Genomic DNA, 22,129 nt, shown 5'->3' with positions numbered 1-22,129 from the left:
ATGGGTGAATTGTTTTTAACAGCCTCATATGATCGCACAGCTCGAGTTTGGGATACTGAAAGTGGACAATGTATTACAACTTTTAATGGACATACAAATGCGGTTTACAGTGCATGCTTTAATCTACCTTATGGCAGCCTCGTTGGAACAGGCTCTTTTGATCATAATGCAGGAATTTGGTCTGTTAAAGATGGTAATAATCTTCATATGTTAAAAGGTCACACCAAAGAAGTGGTTGTTGTGAAGTTTAGCCAAGACACCAAACTTCTTTCTAGTGCATCTATGGATTGTACAGCTCGATTATGGGATGTTGAATCTGGTCAATGTCTTCATATTCTTGAAGATCATACTGCCGAAGTCATTTCACTTGATTTCCATCCTTCAGATTCTATTCTTCTAACTTCTTCCTTTGATAAAACAGCACGTCTTTGGGATATCAGAACGGGTGATTGCGTATCGTCTCTTAACGGTCACCAATCTGACATATGCGGAGCAGTTTTTAGCTCTAACGGTCGTTACATTCTCACAGGTTCATTAGATAAGACAGCTCGTATTTGGGATTCAAGGTCACCAAAAGCTCTTCATGTTCTTAAGGGACATTCAGGGGAAGTAATTAGTGTTGCGTTTTCATTAGATTCAACAAAAGTTGCTACTTCATCAACAGATACTACAGCTAAAGTATGGTCTGCAATTAGCGGTGAATTGTTAGCTAACTGTGAAGGCCATACAAATGAAGTTGGCAAGGTGTTGTTTTCTCCACAAGGAAATAAGATATTAACAGCAAGTGATGATGCAACGGCACGTTTATGGGATGTAACAAATGGTAATTGCTTGGAAGTTCTTGAGGGACATTCTGAAGCAATTTTTACATGCGCATTTAATTATGCGGGTGATCGAATTTTAACTGCATCAAAAGATAATACTATAAGGCAATGGAAAGCGGGCGAAGTAAGTGAGAATGATGCGGATGCTTTACAATTAGAATGAAAATGTTTGAGTAATAAAGGATACATAATTATGTACATAATTTTATTTTAAAAAAGGGAAATGTTAACATATCAAAGTGAATTAATGTTAATTTTAAAATTATAATTGATATGATTTTAATTTCAATTTCTGTATATAAAATTCTTTTTCATTAAAAAATTTCATTCATATTTCAAATAGAGGAGAAAGTTTCTCTGTATTTATTGTTGAAGAAGAATATTTTTTTCGTTGATGAAAGAATAAACGTGCAAAAAATTGAAAAAAGACAAAAAGTGCTTCACAACGGTTAAGCGTAAAAATTACCCTTTGGATCAAGCCAAAAAAATGTCCGAAACGAACCTGTGGGCGTTAGTCGATAAAAATCCATACAATCCTCATTTCTGGACAGAACTTGTTCAAGTAGCCGAAAGCTCAAAAAATTATGATGGTATTGTTCGAGCATATTCTGGTTTTTTACAACGATTTCCATTAATGCACATTTACTGGAATAAATGGGCTCTTGTTGTCCAACAAAACAACCCAACAAAATCAGTACGTGACTCCATCGAGATATTCGACAGAGCTGTTGCTCATGATGTTCTTGAATCAAGTGTTGAAATGTGGCAATTTTATTGCGATTTCGTAGTGAAGTACAATTTCGATATTACAGAGGATGATATCCGTTCAGTTTTCGAGCGTGCTGTTAGCCATATTGGAAATGATTATAATAGTGATAGCATTTGGTCACTTTATATCAATTGGGAAGAAGAACATCAAAAGTATGATAATGCTTCAGCTCTTTTTGCTAGAGTTTTATCATCACCAATTCGTAATCTTGATTCATTTTGGAAATCATTTGTCGAACATTCTTCACACCATTCCATAGAAAAGGCAGCTTCTCCAGCAGAGAAATCCGAAATTGATTTTAAGTTAAATGAACTCGCAGAAAACGATGTAACATTAGGTGCAGATGATTTTTCATCAAAAATGCAACAATTAATTTTTGATCTTCGTTATCAATCATATTTAGAAGCCGCTCGAGCTGCAGCGGTCACTGTTTATTTTGAGTATAAGATAATTCGAAGTTATTTCCATTTCCAAAAACCTGGTGAACTTCAAATTGCAAATTGGTATGAATATCTTGATTACATGGAACACAATGAAGCTGATGTCTCCAAAGTTTGTCATACATATGAACGTTGTTTAATTCCATGTAATTTATGTCCAGACATTTGGATGAAATATGCGATATATCTTAATAACTTTAATCCAGCAGCAGCAGAAGATGTTCTTCGTCGTGGTGATGCATCTCCTGTTTCTCGTGATCCTGAATATCAACGTCTTCGAGGTCTTTTTGCAGAATCGACATCAAACTTTGTATTAGCCCATTCAATTTTTAACGGTCTCGCCGATAAGCCTCATATCCCCGGTGAATCAGCAATAGCAGTAGCCTCTTTTATGCTTCGTGAAGGCATTCGTGAGAACAAGACAGATGAGATGAAATCTAATGCTGTTAATTTGTTATTGAAAGTATTAGATTATGCATCACCATATGAATATTCATCAATTTCTGCATTTTTAAGAATAATGAAAGAATCAATTGATATTGATCAATTATTATCTAAATGTGGCGCAATTCCACTTGCTTTAGCAATGGTTGTTAAAGCGTTTATTGAATCAGGTGATTTAGAAAGAGCTAAAAATACTTTTAGAAGACAATTAATGTCCGAGAAATGTGAATTAAATATCAATGATCAAATAACAATGTTAAATGTTTACGCTAAATTCTTAAGAGAAAATGATGGAAACATTAAAGAAATTAGAGAAGTAGAGAAAACAATAATTGGCAAACAAAAGGAAGCAAGAATTGAATTACTTAAAGAACGAAGAGAAAAATGCAAAGACACTAATAATTTACATGAAGTATTAGATAGATGGATTCTATATTTACAAGAAACAGATTCGCTTTCTCAATAAAATAATATTTTTTTGTAAATAAATTTTTTTTTTGGTCGCATCAAAATAAACCTCAGAAAGGGGCAATTCAAAAACTTCGCTTTTGATAAAAACCGTTTTAGAAGTGAAGTTGCGAGTGAAGTAGCATCAAATTCATTTATGACTGTAATCATTCCGCCGCGTAATGCTTTTGAATTCTTAGGCTATGGGCCATCACGTAATGATCTTCGAACAAGAATTATTGAACCAAATAAGTTAAGTTTATCACAACAATCTGAAAATTATAATTTAATTTTTGATTTCTTAAGTAATCCAGAATTATGTATGAATGAAGTAGAAGTTATAAATGCATTAAATGTTCTTCAAGGAATGCTTTTTGATTATGAAGTACCAAAATATTTTGATATCCCTCAACTTTCGAATCGAATATTAACATTTTTACAAAGTGATAACATTACAATTGTTCGATATACTATTTCTTGTATTGCAAATACATTTTCATCATTTCATAATGATGAATTAAAGAAGTTATTCATATCAAATAACATTTGTCAATTGTTACAATTTGTCTTAAACAAATGGGAAACACAAATATATCCATCACTCATTATATTATTATCAAGAATATCAGCGACTTCACCAATTGGTTTAATTCTTACTAATTTTACTATTCAACAAATCTTAATAATGATTAAAGACGTAACAAAACTTATTAAATATTCATATTGTAAAATTTTATTAAAAAATATAATATTAAATATAAACAATACTAATGAAGCAATCGAATTAATACAATTAATGATTCAAATTAAACCTTTAATGCCATTTTGGTTCATGGAATACATCGGATATTGTAGTCAAAAGATATCGAATTTTCCGGAAATAATACAAAACACTGATTTATGTCAAGAAGCATTAGCACATTTACAGAGTAATCAAATTGATGAAATTCGAGCGGCAATAATATTTTTAGGTTATGCGAAATTTGATGCATCCGAGATAATCATTAATTATATAACAAATGAAAACAATGATATATCATCAGCTGCGCTATGGTATTTAAGTCGGTATTTAAAAGAATCTAAAGGTAATACACAAATAAGAATTTCAAATCCAATTTTCATCAAAATGTTAGAACTCTCTTTCGTGAACTCGTCCTATCAAAAGCAATCGGAATGTGTTTATTGTATTTGTTATTTACTTCAATATTCAAACCACGACGAAGTTATTAACAACTTAGGAATGTTGGAGAAGTTATTAAATTTCTTGTTCGCAAATTCGCAAGTGCAGTTAACTGTATTGATATTGCAGACATTAGTCATTTTATTGGCAGATAATAACGAACAGTTCCATAAGAAAATTGTGGAATATTTGGACAAATGCGACATATTTTTGGCGATTTGTGATGATGAGTTTAATGAGAATCAGCAAATAGCAATGCTTTCGTCAAACGTTTTGAACCTGATGAACCAATAAAGTAAACTTTTGAATATTTTTTGTGCACTTTTTGTAACGATTACGATCAAATTATATTGAAAAAGTCTGGTTATATAAACTATTCAAATAATTTTTTGTTTGTCAGATCACTTCTTTATAGTGAACAAATCCATAAGAGAAAGACATCAAATGTTACAATCTCTTGAACAAGTAAGCAGTATATTGAATCTGTTGCATCTTCTTTAACATATTTTAACCAAGAATTTCCATATTCATTTAATTTTATGATATGTTCTTATTTTAGCAGGATGTTCTGATGAAATATTTTTAGAATATTTAAGAGAGAACTTTAAAATGCATCATATTACATGTTTAGAGATATTTTTGCTTGTTTTTTAAACTCAATTCATTTTATCTTTTTGAAAAAATTATTGTAAACGAATTAATTGAACCAAATTTATGTGAAAACTTAACAACATCATATTTTTTTTGTACATTATATATCAAAATCAATATACCAACTATATTTATGAAGAACTATCAAAAAACATTTATTTTCATAAGCAATATATTAAAGAAGGACATAATCCAAATATGTTATCGTTTTTGATAAAATTCAATAATTTCATTTATGTTAAAAATATCATTTTCGTGATCATTTTCATTTTCAAGTTTTTCCAAATTAGCTTGGATTGCATTCATAATTATTTCATTTTTTTCTTTAATATAATCCGGATTATTATCCCAATTATAAATAATTCCTATTAACGAATGTAAGAAACATTTACTACTTGAAAACTTTAACCAAATCAAAAAATTATTTTCATTCTTTAAAGTAATTTCTGGTGAATATGATACACATGCTGCAATAGCATCAGCTAAATTAATATCATTAATATTTGTTATTAATTCTAAAAAATGAGGAAAAACATTTTTTACTTGAGGAAATTGTTTAAATCCAATGAAAATGATTTGATACATTAATATCACAGCAGAGAAATCAAAAGTTTCTTTAGAATTTTGTACAATGATATCAAATATATTCATTATAATGTTAAAACAATTATTATCATTCATTAGATTTGGTGTTTTCTTTAATATACAAAAAATAATTCTAGAAATATAAATATAATCTTCAAGAAATGTTTTGTTAATAATTCCATTTAACATAATAAAAACATTAACAAATATTTCGTTAATTATAGGTGAATCATTACAAAATTTATATAAAATCTCATAAAAATAATTTAAATCATTCGAATCTAGTTGTAAAATTAGTAAAATAATTTGTGAAATTGATGTCGAATAAAATGAAATTGATTTATTTTTCATAAATTCCGAAAAATTAATAATAGTATTCTTATATTCTTCAATACAATCATCATCATTTTGTATTATTGAACCATAAAAATGTTGTAATAACTCATTAATGATATTATCCATAAAAGGAATTAATAGCGGCATAAAGTATTCAAATATCTTTCGCATTGAAAAAGTTATATCGTCAATCTGAAAAAGTCGATCGATTTCAAAAATCTTCGAAACTAAAACATTTATATTACTTGAAACATATGAATATATTTCATTAATTTTATCTGGAAATTGATGAATTAAATTCCCAAATGAAATTAATGCAAAATATTTTTTGATTAAACTTGATGAATCATTTATAAATTCATTAAAGCAAAAGTATAAAATTTCGATATCTTTCATATAATTACTAACAAAACTAATGAACATAAAAAAAGAAGTTTTAACAATTTCATTATTTTTTTGTGCATTTAAAATTGGCATAAATGATTTCATAATTATTATAATTCCATTTTTAATTAATTCTTCATTTAAATTAAATAATGAACATCCTGCAAAATACATAGCGCCATAAATATTTAAAACATTTTGATCATTTTCATTCAGAACTTTTGTTACTTGTTGAAGCATTCCTTGATATAATTCTTGGGAAAGATGATTCGAAAAAAGATTTAAAACAATCGTTGAAAAAATAGGAAACTGCATATCATTTAGAAATGAATGTTTATTGAGTATAAAGTTTTGTGGGTTTTCATTGATCATTTGGATATCAACATTTGTTAAATTAAAAAAATCAAATAAAAAATTAAAAACTAATTCATTAATATATGGTGAAATAATCTCAAATAAAAACGGCATTCGAATCATTTGATTTAAATATCTAAAGATTAAATAATTTAATGATTCGATGATTTTATTTTCTTTCTTCTTGTTTAAAATTAAATTGAGAATAGCCAGTGAATTTTGTTGAATTTCTTTTGGATGAATTTCAATGAGTGATACACAAATTTTGAGTACATCCTTTGAATATAACTCAAAAAGTGGGTCTGTGTTAAATATTACAACAATAACTTCAATGTAATTTAATGGAAATAAATAATTACAAAGACGATTAACTAAAAGAAGTTCTGAATGAATTGTTTGTGGAGGATGAGAGAAAAAAGTGGAAAAATATTTCAGAAGAATTTGATAAATTAAAATTGATATTTGTGTTAAACTTCCAATTCCTGGTATAATTTTTATTTTGAGATTAAAGATACTACGAAGCACTGAAATACCTATCAAAGAGTTTGATGAATCTGATAATAATTTATCCACAAAAATTATTAAATCATTAAATTGATTATTGTCAATAATATACTGTATTATTTCTTTAAGGATAGGAAGCAATTGTTTTTGAATGAGTGGAATGGAAAAATTAAAAATGCAAATAAATTTTTCAAGAGCAAACTGTCTTATGAAATCATAATTCTTTGAAAGAGATTTGAGTTGAAGTGATGCTGCAAACTGAATGTGATTTGGAAATTGATTTGAAGAAAGAATTGTAATTAAAAATTGTGGAAATTCAGGATCTTTTAACTTTTCTGAAAAAAATTGGCTTGATATTAGATAGGAATTTGGATCTCCAGAAAGAGATTCTTGAAGAAAATAACAAATTTCTTCCATTCAATCGAACGACATGTGAATCGAAAATTTGAATATGCACTTTTTATTTTTGTATGATTTATCACAAAAGGAATTACAAGCATAAAAATCAATGTGTAAACTTTAATCATGAATATACAAAAGAAACATTCGAACAAAATAATTTGATACAACATATATAATTTATTATATAAAAATTTAGCTGCTGGAATAATTATGTGAAAAAAGTTGTATCATATTGTATATATAAATTTTTACTGATATACCTCTCCAAGAGCATCTCGGGGATGTAATATAGAAATACCCCTTTGCTCTCATAATTCACCCTTTTTTGTACGTTAAGCCCAATTAACCTGTTTCTTCTTTATCTCCACGCCATGAATGTATTAATGCAATTCAATCATAACAATAGAACTCATGATTTGTTTTGAAGTTATATTTTGATACATCCTAGTTTTGAACGATATTTTTGTTTTTTTTTAATTTTAAATGATTTTTAGTTTCACTATAATAGAATCAAAATGCACATTAACAATATTTAGGAAAAGTATTTTATATCAATTAAGCAAGCCAAAAACAAAATTTCATGGAAAATTAAAATTATCATAATTATGATAAACAAAATTTCAAAGTCTCAAAAATCAATAATTTTTCAAAATTGGTTTTCGAAATTTTGGGGCTTTGTTTTTTACTTATTATACTACATTTTATTATATTGCATTTTTAAAATCATCATGTAAAAAAATTTTTCCCTAAATGTACAATATTTGTTTTATGTATAATTTTCGATGTGAACAATATTAGAACTTAAAGTTTTAATAAAATTTTATTATTTATAAAAGATCCTACAAAATTTTCTTGGTAAAGCAATATTTTCTCTTCATAATATCTCTTATTATTTGGCCGGCCAATTAATAACAGTTTTTGAGTTGTTTTTATTTTTAAGTCTTCTTTGAATTTTAGTGTGCAGTCCAGAAAATCTGTCCATAGCCCTGAAGTTTCTGTCCTTTCACAGGTTTTGACAATAAATGTTATTTTTAGTTTTTTTGCAAAAATGACTGTGCTTAACAATAGTGTTCAAGAATTTATCAGTTTGGATTGACATTGTGAAATCATAAATATTTAATCAGTTATATTACGAGCTTGTTTTTATAAATCTTGTAATAAACATTCTAAATGTTTTCCAATTGGATTTTTTGAAGAATTGATCAATTATTGGAATATGGGATTAACCATTGATGACTTATCTACATTCCAAATTTAAACAAAAAACTACTTGCCATTCTTATAATTCATATTTGTTTTTTTATAACAGTTTGAGGAAATGTGGAAAATCATTTATAAAGAATTTTCAAATTTTTCATTTTCAATGATTTATCTTCATCGAAGTGTTGGCTTTTTTATTGTTGGGTGGCATTTATTCACATTCAAATATTGTAAGTGTGATTCATCTTTTTTTTTTTTTTTTTGTGAAATGCTGTTCTTATATTTCTGTATTACTCCAAGTGTTTCATGGAAATTTCTTTACCTTAGTGAAATGTATGAAACAACGATGGAAATGTATTATCGTGAGTTGCCCGACAAATATAAAGGAGATAATTATTTTCGCAAATTATGCGTGATGCTGTAGCTGCAGTTTCTAATTTTAAATACGAATATGAGGAATATCCTCCACTTAATCTAAAACTTTCTGACCTCATTAGTAATTATTCATGCATTTTTCTTGATGTTTCAAAGAAAGATGAAATTCTAGATTTAGGAAATACTCATAATAAGCTTTCATTTATATTTTCACATAGTCTTGTGAACATAACGTCAAGCGTTAATGATATCTCAAATTCACTTCCTTTTGTATATCTTGATTTTTCTTATATTGGGACAATCAATTTTCTTGGCAATATAAAGTTTAATACATTATACTTAGCTACTTCATCTTCAAGGAAGCCATCAGGTGAATTAACAGCAAATAATCTTATTATGGATGACATAGAAATATTACAAGATCCAGAAAAGCATTCACCTAAGCAATACATTGATGTTTCAGGAATTCCAAGTAACATCAAATATTCATTGGAATATGACGAAATACTTGATATTCTTCCAAAGGAAGAAGGGGGCGGTGGTGATAGTGCTGGCATAAGAATGAGAAGCATAACATCTTTCGCATTAACAATAGTTTTAATTGCAACGATATTTGCTGTTGTATAACTTCAATTGAACTAAAAATCAATTTCAACTGACTTTTTTATTTTTTATTTTAAAATTAAAAGTTCTCTCTGAATATTACTAAACTATAGTAAATGCGTATGGTGCTTTAGGGTGTAAGTCTATAATTTTTTCTAGAACAGGATTTTTGCATTTGTATGAATAAATGATTCTGAACATCTTCTTTAAAGTATGTGTATTATGTAGGTATTAATTTGATACAGGTACTGAATGTTACAGATATGAAAAATTCTGGCAATATTTTTTTTACTGATTTACCATGGAGTTTACAGGTTACTTTCTATCAATTTATGTGTCACTTTAAGGTGAGTAGCCACCCTTTCAATTCCTATTGTATAAGTACCCAAATTCCCCATCCAGAATATGTTCGAAGCTTGTAATCCCTTTTCTGAAAAAATGATATAAAATATCAACAATTCCCAACAAATACTCAAAAAATTGGATGCGGACACACATTTATAATTTTCTCGAAAAATGTCTTACAATCACTTCGTAACGTCCCCGAAATAGTTACACTTTTTGCTGCTACAGCTAACCCACTCCAGGTTGTTGTTGCCAAATCATAACAAGGCCGTGGTGTAATGGGCGTAATTGATGGTTTTGCAAAACCAAAAGGTGTTGAAACAGCTGAGGATAAGGAAGGACGTATGCAACTTCTCCGTAAATTTGGATACAAACTCCATTAAACATTTCAAAAATTACTATTTTTGTTAATATGCTTTAATTACTTTTTTTAACTTTTAAATATATCAAATATATTTAAACATTATATAATTTTATAATACTATTAAAACGTTTTTTATGTGCATTTAATTTATGATAGTTAGTGATTACATAAATTTTGTTGGGAATTGTTGATAGATCATACTTACACGAAAATATTGAACAAGCGATGAGGTTTCAACGTTGTCGTATAGTCCGGACTAACATATTTTCAACGTCACTCAAAATTTTGAGGAAATTTTCAATTCAAATTTTTTCAATACATCAAAGCAGTTGTGCAAAGTGAAATCATTTGATTTTGCTTATGACATTTCATTAATTTTTTGCGACTTGTAAATAACTATTGCGGACTTGTACAAAATGAGTTTATTTATCAGTCTGAATTATATTGTATTAAATATGAAATATCCCACTTAATTTTCTCGATCGAGAAAACTGATCAGTTTTAGAAATTATAAATGCTTTTTGTCGATCACTCTTTGATTGCAACTGAAATGCATAATGTTTTTTGAGTTATTACCAATTTTTCCTTTATGTCGTTGGAATGAAATATCATTTACAAGATTGTATCTATTAAATCTTTAAATGTTAAGCTTAACATTTAACTCATTTCTTTTTAAAAATGCTTTATATTGTATTCTTTTGAAAAATGGGAAAGTAATTAATTACAAACTTAATGTTTCACCTTATCATCAAAACATATATTTTATTTCTAAACAACTTTCTATTTTTCTTTCAGTTGAGCAAGTCTTATAAATATCAAAAATTCTTTTCTAAATTATGGTCGTTTTCCTCAAAACTGTAAGCTAGAAATTTCTAAAAAATCTGTACACAAAAACAGTTCGTATAGATTTATATATCATGGAAAAAAAAAATCGTATAAAGGGAAATCTTGAAATTACCTTAATCATGAAAAAATTATTTTTGACTCAGAGAAGTACATTGACTAATTATCGAAATTTAAGTTCAGTGTATTAATGAAGATATGATACTTATACATATGCATAATGTAATTTAGAAAATTTTCATAAAATAATTGGAGAAAATATTGATGTCAATCGTCGAAATTTCGATTTTCCATAAGGGATCAATTTTTCTAGATACTATTTCGTTTCTTTAATATAATACATTTTTTGTGTTTAAATTTTGATGAATGTAGGCTCTATGAACAAATTTGGGATAAATATAAATTCGTTTCAAAAAAATAAAGAAGTTAATTCATTTCACATTATCTGATGGAAAAAGAAAAAAACATCGATAAACTTTATCTTCCATTTTTCGAAGAAATTCCAAATGAAGACAAAGTTAATGTATTAAGGCAAGTTCTACCAAATGATTTCCAAGTCAAATATGTTGAACAACATATCCAAGTTTTTTATCAAGATAAAGTTTTTATTTTTGTTCCTGGTTGTAAGGGGGTTGAGTTAGGCTGGTCGCTAGATGACAAAATACCAGAAGTAATATTAAATCAACAAAAAGAATTAATCAAATCAGATCAAGAAGAATTTGATAGAATTGAAGAAGAAGAAGAATTTTCAGAAAGGAAATTTGCAGAAGAAGTTGATCAAAGAACATCACCTCGAAGAAGAGTTGATATTGGACCAATGTTAGTTGAACCAAAACTTAGGCCAACCTTTCGAAAAGCACGTGAACATGAAACTCAACAATATGGACCTAATCCGCTTAAAGGACTTCCAGGTGTAATTTATTATTCACCTAAAACATTGAAAGAAGAACTCAAATTCCCATTTCGTCTAATGACTGAAGATGAATGGGAATATTTTTATACAGGAAATCATCGAGAATTTTCACCTAGTGTTCCATCATGGATTGAAATTGCAAATGATCCATATAAATTTGAATTAGTCGATAGCCCTTGTCGTGTCAAAGGAGGCGACGGCGGATGTTGTGTTTGTGGTGGAGAAGGTTTTGCATATCAAAGACTTGTTTTATCCCCTTTTTATAGAGATCAATTAAATTATTTTAAAGACTTTGACGGATCTCCGAGTTCTTATAATAATTATAGACTAATGATTCGGGTTTCTGATATTATTTAATAAAAATTCACAAAGTTTTGTTTATTTTCAGTAAAAAAAAATCAAATTTTGCTATAAAAATTTAGAATTTTGTTTGAAGAAAATGGTGTTTATATTTCTTCGAAAAGGATCGAATGATGAAAACATTATTCAAACAAAATATCATTGGAACACACAAAAAAAAGCAATAAAATAAAGGGGTGCACCCCTTTTTTGACTTATAAAAATTAACATTATTGTGAATTCTGGTAAAAAATGCCGCCTTGCAATATTTCGGATAAAAATGCCGCTCACAAGTTATGGAAGTTCCAAACAATTCTCATCAAAACGAAGGAAATCAAGAAATCGATAACAATGTTGATGAAGTAAATATATATTATTTACTGTTGTTTTAATGTTTTTGACATTTTATATCAATATTTCAAGTTTATTCGAGCTTTTTCTTTCAACTCTTTTTGATGCTTGCAGTAAAGGTCAAATTAATAATGTTAAAACGATTCTATCACAAAATGATTTTAATATGAATATAAAACATGTTTCTATTTTAATTCAAGAAGTTCATAACAAACATTTGGGATATGTTCTTTTTATTTAAAACATTACTTTTTGTCGCATCTGAGCATGGTCATACAAATATTGTTCAATATCTTCTGAAACAAAATGGAATAAATGTAAATGCAAAAGATTTTTATTTTAAAATTTTAAAATTTTTTGAAACATTTTAATATCAAAAAAACAAATATGGAAATTCTTGGAATTATTTTATACACCGCTTATGATAGCATCTTCTAAAGGATATATAGAAATTGTTGAACTTCTTCTCTTTCAACGTGGAATTAATATAAATTCAAGTAGTTTTTCATTAAGTTATTTAATATTTAATGAATTTTTATGATATTTTATTTGAATATTCAATGTTTTTTTGAAATATTTTGGATACATTAATACTGTTTAATACAGCTCTAATGCTAGCAACCTCAAACAATCATGAAGAAATTGTTCAATTACTTCTTGAACAAGAAGGAATTGATGTTAATGCAAAAGACATTTATTTGTTTTGTTTAAAATTTATTTTAATAATTTGATATTTTAAAATAATATTTGGGATTTATTGAAATTGTTTTTGACGGCACTTGATGTTGCGCTTCTTCATGAAAATATTATAATTGTTAAATTGCTTCTTGAAAATAAGAATATTGATGTAAATATTAAAATTTATGGAATTTTTTAAAAAATCAAATTTTTGGGGTACCACTTTCATATGCAGTGTATAAGAATAATATTGATCTTGTTAAATTACTTATTTATAAAAGTAAAATTAATATTAATGCTAAAGATATTTATTTGTTTTATTTAGAATTTATTTTAATAATTTCTTATTTCAAAATAATATTTGGAAATTATTTAAATTATCTAGAACAGCACTTATGAATGCATCTGAAAATGGTCATACAGAAATAGTTAAATTACTTCTTGAACAAAAAGGAATTGATATTAATGATAAAGATAAAATAAATTTAAATAATTTTATATTTCAAAATAATATTTGGAAATTATTTAAATTATTTCAAACAGCACTTATTAGAGCATCTGAAAATGGTCATACAGAAATAGTTAAATTACTTCTTGAACAAGAAGGAATTGATATTAATGCTAAAGATATTTATTTGTTTTATTTAATATTTATTATAATAATTTTGGTTTTCAAAATAATATTTGGAAATTATTTAATTTATTTTGGACAGTATTTATGCGTGCATCTGAAAATGGTCATACAGAAATATTTAAATTACTTCTTAAGCAAGAAGGAATTGATATTAATGCTAAAGATATATATTTATTTTATTTGATATTTATTTTAATAATTTTATATTTCAAAATAATATTTGGAAATTACAAAAAATATTTAAAACAGCACTTATGAATGCATCTTCAAAAGGTCATACAGAAATAGTTAAATTACTTCTTGAACAAAAAGGAATTGATGTTAATGCTAAAAGTATTTATTTGTTATATTTAGAATTTATTTTAATAATTTTGGATTTCAAAATAATATTTGGAAATTATTTAAATTATTTCTAACAGCACTTATGTATGCATCTAATAATGGTAATATAGAAATAGTTAAATTACTTCTTGAACAAGAAGGAATTGATATTAATGCTAAAAATATTTACTTGTTTTATTTAGTATTTATTTTAATAATTTGATATTTCAAAATAATATTTGGAAATTATTTAATTTATTTTGGACAGCACTTATTTATCCATCTTATAATGGTTATACAGAAATAGTTAAATTACTTCTTGAACAAAAAGGAATTGATGTTAATGCGAAAGATATTTATTTGGTTTATTTAAAATTTATTTTAATAATTTGATATTTCAAAATAATATTTGGAAATTATTTATATTGCATGAAACACTACTTATTATTGAAGAAAAAAATGGCCACTTTGATATTGTTAAATTACTTCTTAAACGAAAAGGAATTGATATTAATGCTAAAGATATCTATTTGTTTTATTTAAAATTCTTTTTTATAATTTGATATTTTAAAATAATATTTGGAAATTGTTAAAATTATTTAAAACAGCACTTATGATAGCATCTCAAGAAGGTAAATTAGAAATAGTTGAATCACTTCTTGAACAAGAAGGAATTGATATTAATGCTAAAGATATTTATTTGATTTATTCAAAATTTATTTTTATAATTTGATATTTTAAAATAATATTTGGAAATTATTTAAATTATTTAGAACAGCACTTATTTATGCATATGCAGATTTATATCACAATATTAATATAATAAGATTACTGGAATATAAAAAAATTGATATCAAAGGAAAAATTTTTTTATCTAATTTAATATAATTTTCAACAATTTCTTATTTCAAAATAATATCTGGAAATTATTTCAATTATATCGCACACCACTTATTATTGCAACTGAAGAAGGTAAAATAGAAACAGTTAAAACACTTCTTAAACAAGAAGGAATTGATATTAATGCTAAAGATATTTATTTGTTTTATTTAGTATCTATTTTAATATTTCATTAATTCAAAATAATATTTGGAAATTATTTAATTTGTTTTGGACAGCACTTATGGAAGCATCATTAAATGGTCACTTTGATATTATTAAATTACTTCTTGAACAAGAAGGAATTGATGTTAATGCTAAAGGTGTTTATTTTTTTTATTTGTTAATTATTTTAATAATTTTGGATTTCAAAATAATATTTGGAAATTATTTAATTTGTTTTGGACAGCACTTTTTTTGGCATCTTTAAAAGGTCATAAAGAAATAGTTAAATTACTTCTTGAACAAGAAGGAATTGATATTAACACTAAAAATTATGTTTATTTTAATAATTTTATATTTCAAAATAATATTCGGAAATTATTTAAAATATTTGAAACAGCACTTATTAAAGCAACTTATGAAGGTTATACAGAAATAGTTAAATTACTTCTTGAACAAGAAGGAATTGATATTAATGCTAAAGATATTTATTTGTTTTATTTAATATTTATTTTAATAATTTTGGATTTCAAAATAATATTTGGAAATTACAAAAAATATTTAAAACAGCACTTATGAATGCATCTTCAAAAGGTCATACAGAAATAGTTAAATTACTTCTTGAACAAAAAGGAATTGATGTTAATGCTAAAAGTATTTATTTGTTATATTTAGAATTTATTTTAATAATTTTGGATTTCAAAATAATATTTGGAAATTATTTAAATTATTTCAAACAGCACTTATGTATGCATCTAATAATGGTAATATAGAAATAGTTAAATTACTTCTTGAACAAGAAGGAATTGATATTAATGATAAAGATATATATTTATTTTATTTGATATTTATTTTAATAATTTTATATTTCAAAATAATATTTGGAAATTATTTAAATTATTTTGGACAGCACTTATGAATGCATCTTCAAAAGGTCATACAGAAATAGTTAAATTACTTCTTGAACAAAAAGGAATTGATGTTAATGCTAAAAGTATTTATTTGTTATATTTAGAATTTATTTTAATAATTTTGGATTTCAAAAATAATATTTGGAAATTATTTAAATTATTTCTAACAGCACTTATGTATGCATCTAATAATGGTAATATAGAAATAGTTAAATTACTTCTTGAACAAGAAGGAATTGATATTAATGCTAAAAATATTTACTTGTTTTATTTAGTATTTATTTTAATAATTTGATATTTCAAAATAATATTTGGAAATTATTTAATTTATTTTGGACAGCACTTATTTATCCATCTTATAATGGTTATACAGAAATAGTTAAATTACTTCTTGAACAAAAAGGAATTGATGTTAATGCGAAAGATATTTATTTGGTTTATTTAAAATTTATTTTAATAATTTGATATTTTAAAATAATATTTGGAAATTATTTAAATTATTTAAAACAGCACTTATGCATGCAAGAGAAAAAGGCAAAATAGAAATAGTTAATCATATTAAAGAAATGTTAGACAATTTTTCATCAACTCAATGCAGTTTATGTGAAGGGATTATCATAAAAGATTCTTAAAATCATTCAAATAAAAAATATAAACAATTTTTCATTATATATATTTGTAGGTGAATATTAATTTTTTGATGTGATTTCGACTTTATGATTGTAAATATTTGAAATTATCCTTTTCTTTAAATTTTTAACTCTTTTTTTAAATTTCTTCTTGAAGTCCTTATGAAGGACGGGTATTTTTTTTTTTTTTTTGGTATACATAAATTTGTTATAAATCAGGTGATGAAGAAAATGATGTAAGCAGTATAACTTCAAAGACAAACTCATCAAAACCTATAAAACAATTCCTTTTTGACAAACAAGCTTCATAAAATGAGCAACATTAATGTATAAAAGCCATATAAATTCAAGCAAATTTGGGTCCATTGTCCTCCTTTTAAAAATAAACATTATGTAAGATTCGAAAAAAAATTGCAAAATTTCCAACTCCACAATGTGTCTTCTTCTCACCAGTTTTTAAAATATTCACTTGTTTATTTGCAAAATCTTATTTCAAATAATACAAATGTCATTAACACATTATTTTTTTAACTATTGACTCGCAGTCTTTCCTGTTCATTATTTTCGGAACAGGATAAAGTGGATTACCTTCAGCCAACGCTCTATCCACTATATGTTTCACGTCCTCCGGCTTTATGAAGTCAAACTTTTCCGGGATTTCCATTTTCTTATTTAATTTTCTAATTTCTTCAATGAAAGCTTTTGCTTTCTCTTCAGCATCGTTACGATTACATTTAATTCCAATGATGTCCGAAAGTTTTGCTAAACTTTCATAAACACTGTCACCATAATACTCCAGTACATTCGGTAATATTACAGCATTCGCTAACCCATGTCCTGTGTTATACATTCCGCCAAGTGCATGTGCAATTGCATGAACATAGCCGACATATGCTTGCGTGAATGCAAGCCCTGCTTTAAAGGATGCCTTTAACATGTTCATTCGTAACTCAATGTCATTGCCATTGTCATAACATTTTCCAAGATTTTCAAATATTAATTTGATCGCATCTTCGGAATATTCTCTTGTTTTGCCCATGTTCCCGCGTCCAATGTACGCTTCAACTGCATGAGTAAGTGCATCCATTCCAGTTTCGGCTGTTACATGTTTTGGTAAGGTTAATGTTAAACATGGATCTAAGATTGCATATGGTGGACGTAAACGTGGATCAATTACTAACCCTTTCTTTTTACTAGAATGGTCAACAACAATCCCAGCAATGGTGGCTTCTGATCCAGTGCCTGCTGTAGTTGGAACAGCTATAACGGGAGGTAATTTGACAATAACTCGAATGACTCCAACAAGCCACCTGAGCGGGGTTCGTGGTCTGGCTATCCGACAGGCTGCAAGTTTGGTACAATCCATTGTTGAACCGCCGCCAACCGCTATAAATGAATCACATTTTTCTTTGAGATACATTTCTTTTGCTTCTTCAATGTTTTCGATATAAGGATTTGGTTGAGCTTCACTAAAATATGCATAATCAAATCCTTCTTCTTGAAGCTTTTCAAAAAGATCATTACACACACCAAGTCTTTTTAAACTTCTACCAGTAACAACGAGTGGCTTCTTGAGATCCATCTTTTTTAGGAGTTTTGGAATCTCCAAGATTGAATTTGGACCTTCAATTGTTTGAGGTGGATCCCAGTTAAGAATGTGTGCAAAAGTAAACATGATGAATTGAAAAATGCGACAATAGATCTTGTAAAAGAACTCGAAAATAGAAGACAGCAACTTCATGAAAAAAGGAGTGACTCATTCGTTGTAAAACAACCGAAATTGTTTCTCAAATTTGATAATCAATTTATTTTAACTATAAAATATCAATATCTCAATACAAACCAAAAAACATTATATAATACTGTGTAATTAGTTTTATCTACTATTCTTAAACACATGTTTTTCTGTTGTAATTCTAATAATAATGATAAAGAAAATTTTCTGCCTGTTTTCTCCACAACGAATAATTTATCGTTCAAAATTGAAACAATTTGACAACCCTTTCTGAGAAGACGTTTCATCGGTATGGCAAAAAGTGAGATGAGGTGACTTTTTATTGTCAAACTGTAAATAAACGATCATAATTCTGCGGTTTTGGCGAATTTTGTGTCTCGTAAACAAAAAAGTGATTATACGATACAAACAATAGAGAACGTTAAAATAAAAAAATCAAAAAACATGAATTCGACAGAAAATCAAGCAAATACAAATTCTTTAAACATACTACTACTTATTGAAAAAACTATCTATGAATTGACTGAAAACAATATTGAACCTTCAGTTCAAAAAATTGTATCATCGTTTGATGGAAACAACATATTTTCTTTTTGTTTTGTTATTTGTAGAATCACTTTTTCTTTTTGTTTCTCTCGAAGGTATGATGTAAATTTAATATTTCGCTTCTTATCAGAAGTTGAAAAACATTTCAACAAAAATAACATAAATATCTTTGAAATTTTTTCAATAATTTTAAATAATTTTCATTCACATGATGGAATAAATTATCTTCTTGAAATGATGCATGAAAAAGGTTTAATTTCTTCTAAAATAATTGAAAATAAGCATTCGTTATATTTTGTTCATTATCAAACAGAAAATGAAATCAATAAATTAAAACTTTCACCTCCAAACAAAGATGATATTGTTAATAAAGAAAACATTAAACTAATTTGGATAAATCTTATTAAAAACTATGAAGAACTTTCAAAGAATAATTGGGAACTTCATAAGCAATTAATTAAAGAAGGAATTAATCCAAATGAAGTTTCAAAAATAATTCGAAATGATGAAATCGAAAAACTTCAAGAAATAACATCACAAGCAAAATTTGATTTTAATCAAACAATTAAACCATCACTTTATGAAAGATGTGATTTTATTAATAATGGTGAAGTTTCATTAATTGATTATGCAGCATTTTTCGGATCAATTAAATGTTTTAAATATTTACTTATGAATGGTGCGAATTCAATAAAATCTTTTCTCTATTCTATCGCTGGAGGAAATATTGAAATTCTTCATATGTGTGAAAAAAATCAAAAAATTTTTGAAGGATTGTGTGAAGTTGCGATTATGTTTCATCATAATGATATATTTCATTATATTTATGATAAATGTAATGTCCAAAACTTAACTAAATTAGGAAATTCATGTATTTTATATGATAACTATGAAATTTTTTCGTTTTTGTTAAAAGAAGGTATGAAAATGAATAATTCTTTGATTTGTAAAATAGCATCAATTGGTAATTTTCTTCTTATTAAAGATTTTATTAAGGAAATAAATTATCCAAAAGATATTTTAGTATCTGTAGGTGCATCAAGAAACATTGAACTTATGAAATATTTTCTTGATCAAAAAGATATTGCCATAAATATTAAACAAACTGATTTAATTTTTTTGGTTTAATTGGAAATTATTAATAATATTTTATACAGCACTTATGATGGTTTCTGAAAATGGTGATGCTGAAATTGCTAAATTACTTCTTGAACAAAAAGGAATAGATGTTAATGCTATTAATAATATTATTTTTGATGATATAAAGTTTTATAAAAATATTTGGAATTTATTTAAAATATTTTATACTGCACTTATTATTGCTTCTTTAAATAATAGTATTGAAATTGTTAAATTACTTCTTAAACATGAAAAAATTGATATTAATGCTAAAAATATTTATTTGTTTTGTTTAATTTTTATTATAATTTTATAATATTTTAATATAATATTTGGTATTTATTGATATTATTTTGGACTGCACTTTTTATTGCTGCAGGAAATGGTCATACTGAAATTGTTAAATTACTTCTTGAGCAAAAAGGAATTGAAATCAATATTAAAGAAATAAATTTATTTCGTTTATTATTTATATTAATCTATTAATATTTCTAAAAAGTATTTAATGTTTTGTTAGTTGTTATGTGACGCCACTTATAATTGCATCTTGTAATGAATATCCTGAAATAGTTCAATTACTTCTTCAGCAAGAAGGAATTGATGTTAATGCCAAAGATGTTTATATGTTTTATTTCGAGTTTTTCCCAATAATTCGAAATTTCAAAATGATATATGGAAAATATTTAAATTATTTAAAACAGCTCTCGCTTATGCTACTCGAAGTAAAAATATAGAAATAGTTAAATTACTTCTTAAACAAAAAGGAATTGATGTTAATGCTAAAGATATTTATTTGTTTTATTTAAAATTTATTTTAATAATTTAATGTTTGAAAATAATGTTTGGAAATCGTTCAAAATATTTGCAACAGAATTTATCAAAGCAGTTGCAACAGGTTTCACAGAAGTAATTAATTTGCTTTTAGAACACGAAGAAATTAATATTAATGCAAAAGATATTTAAATATTTTGTTTGGTATTTATTTGAATGACTTGATGTTTCGAAATAATGTTTGGAAATTGTTTTAATTGTTTATGACAGCACTAATAGTTGCCTCTGCTATTAATCAAATAAAAATGGTAGAATTCCTTCTTACATTAAAAGGAATTGATATTAATGCTAAAGATATATAATTATTTTGTTTAATATTTACTTTAATGATTTAAATTTTCGAAATGATATTTGGAATTTATTAGAATTATTTATGACGGCACTTATAATGGCTTCAAGTAATAACAATTTTGTTATTGTTGAATTACTTCTTAAACAAGAAGGAATTGATATTAATGCTAAAAACATTTATTTGTTTTAGAAAATGTTAAATTTAATGATTTGAAATCTCAAAATAATATTTGGAAATTGTTTATAATTTTTCTAACAGCACTTATGTCTGCAGCTGGAAATGGTTTTGTAGAAGAAGTAAAATTGCTTCTTAAACAAGAAGGAATTGATATTAATGCTCAAGATATTGTTTATTGCAATAATTTAATGTTTAAATATAATATCTGGAATTTATTCAAATTTTTTTACTACAGCACTTATGTATGCAGTTTTGAATGGAGATGTTGAAATAGTTCAAATACTTCTTGATCAAGAAGGAATTGATTTAAATGCCGAAAATATTTTATTATTTTATTTGAAATTTGTTTTGATAATTTTTGATTTCAAAATAATATTTGGTAATTATTTAAAGCATATTGGAATGCTCTTGTTTTTGCTGCACAAACACGTAATTTGAAGATAATCAAATTAATTGCCGAAAAACAAGGAATTGATTTAAATCAGTTGTTTTAAATTTTAACATGATGAATTGATAAAATAACATACGAAAATTTTCCAAATGAAATAATTAGTAAAAATCA

At 25.9% G+C, this 22,129-nt stretch overlaps 5 protein-coding genes across 5 annotated transcripts; 4 read left to right on the top strand and 1 right to left on the bottom strand.

Annotated features, from left to right (window-relative positions):
* GO595_001270 (WD repeat protein) lies at positions 1-987 on the top strand (the record flags this gene model as incomplete). Its single annotated transcript, XM_067914050.1, has 1 exon — positions 1-987. The coding sequence occupies one exon, from the start codon at positions 1-3 to the stop codon at positions 985-987; it is 987 nt and encodes a 328-aa protein (XP_067778570.1).
* Positions 988-1,311: 324 nt separating this feature from the next.
* GO595_001269 (pre-mRNA-processing factor 39-like) lies at positions 1,312-2,943 on the top strand (the record flags this gene model as incomplete). Its single annotated transcript, XM_067914049.1, has 1 exon — positions 1,312-2,943. The coding sequence occupies one exon, from the start codon at positions 1,312-1,314 to the stop codon at positions 2,941-2,943; it is 1,632 nt and encodes a 543-aa protein (XP_067778569.1).
* A 5,985-nt stretch (positions 2,944-8,928) lies between these two features.
* GO595_001268 (uncharacterized protein) lies at positions 8,929-9,522 on the top strand (the record flags this gene model as incomplete). Its single annotated transcript, XM_067914048.1, has 1 exon — positions 8,929-9,522. The coding sequence occupies one exon, from the start codon at positions 8,929-8,931 to the stop codon at positions 9,520-9,522; it is 594 nt and encodes a 197-aa protein (XP_067778568.1).
* Positions 9,523-11,498: 1,976 nt separating this feature from the next.
* GO595_001267 (Sulfatase-modifying factor enzyme 1) lies at positions 11,499-12,320 on the top strand (the record flags this gene model as incomplete). The annotated part of the gene is made up of 1 exon (XM_067914046.1): positions 11,499-12,320. One exon carries the CDS (start codon positions 11,499-11,501, stop codon positions 12,318-12,320), a length of 822 nt encoding a protein of 273 aa, XP_067778567.1.
* A 5,058-nt stretch (positions 12,321-17,378) lies between these two features.
* Positions 17,379-18,608, bottom strand: GO595_001266 (iron-containing alcohol dehydrogenase; the record flags this gene model as incomplete). Its single annotated transcript, XM_067914045.1, has 1 exon — positions 17,379-18,608. One exon carries the CDS (start codon positions 18,606-18,608, stop codon positions 17,379-17,381), a length of 1,230 nt encoding a protein of 409 aa, XP_067778566.1.
* Positions 18,609-22,129: the final 3,521 nt, after the last annotated feature.

This window comes from Histomonas meleagridis (assembly GCF_020186115.1).
Source record: "Histomonas meleagridis strain 2922-C6/04-10x chromosome Unknown contig_123, whole genome shotgun sequence".
Taxonomy (NCBI): Eukaryota; Parabasalia; order Tritrichomonadida; family Dientamoebidae; genus Histomonas; species Histomonas meleagridis.
This window is presented reverse-complemented; position numbering and strand designations above follow the sequence as displayed.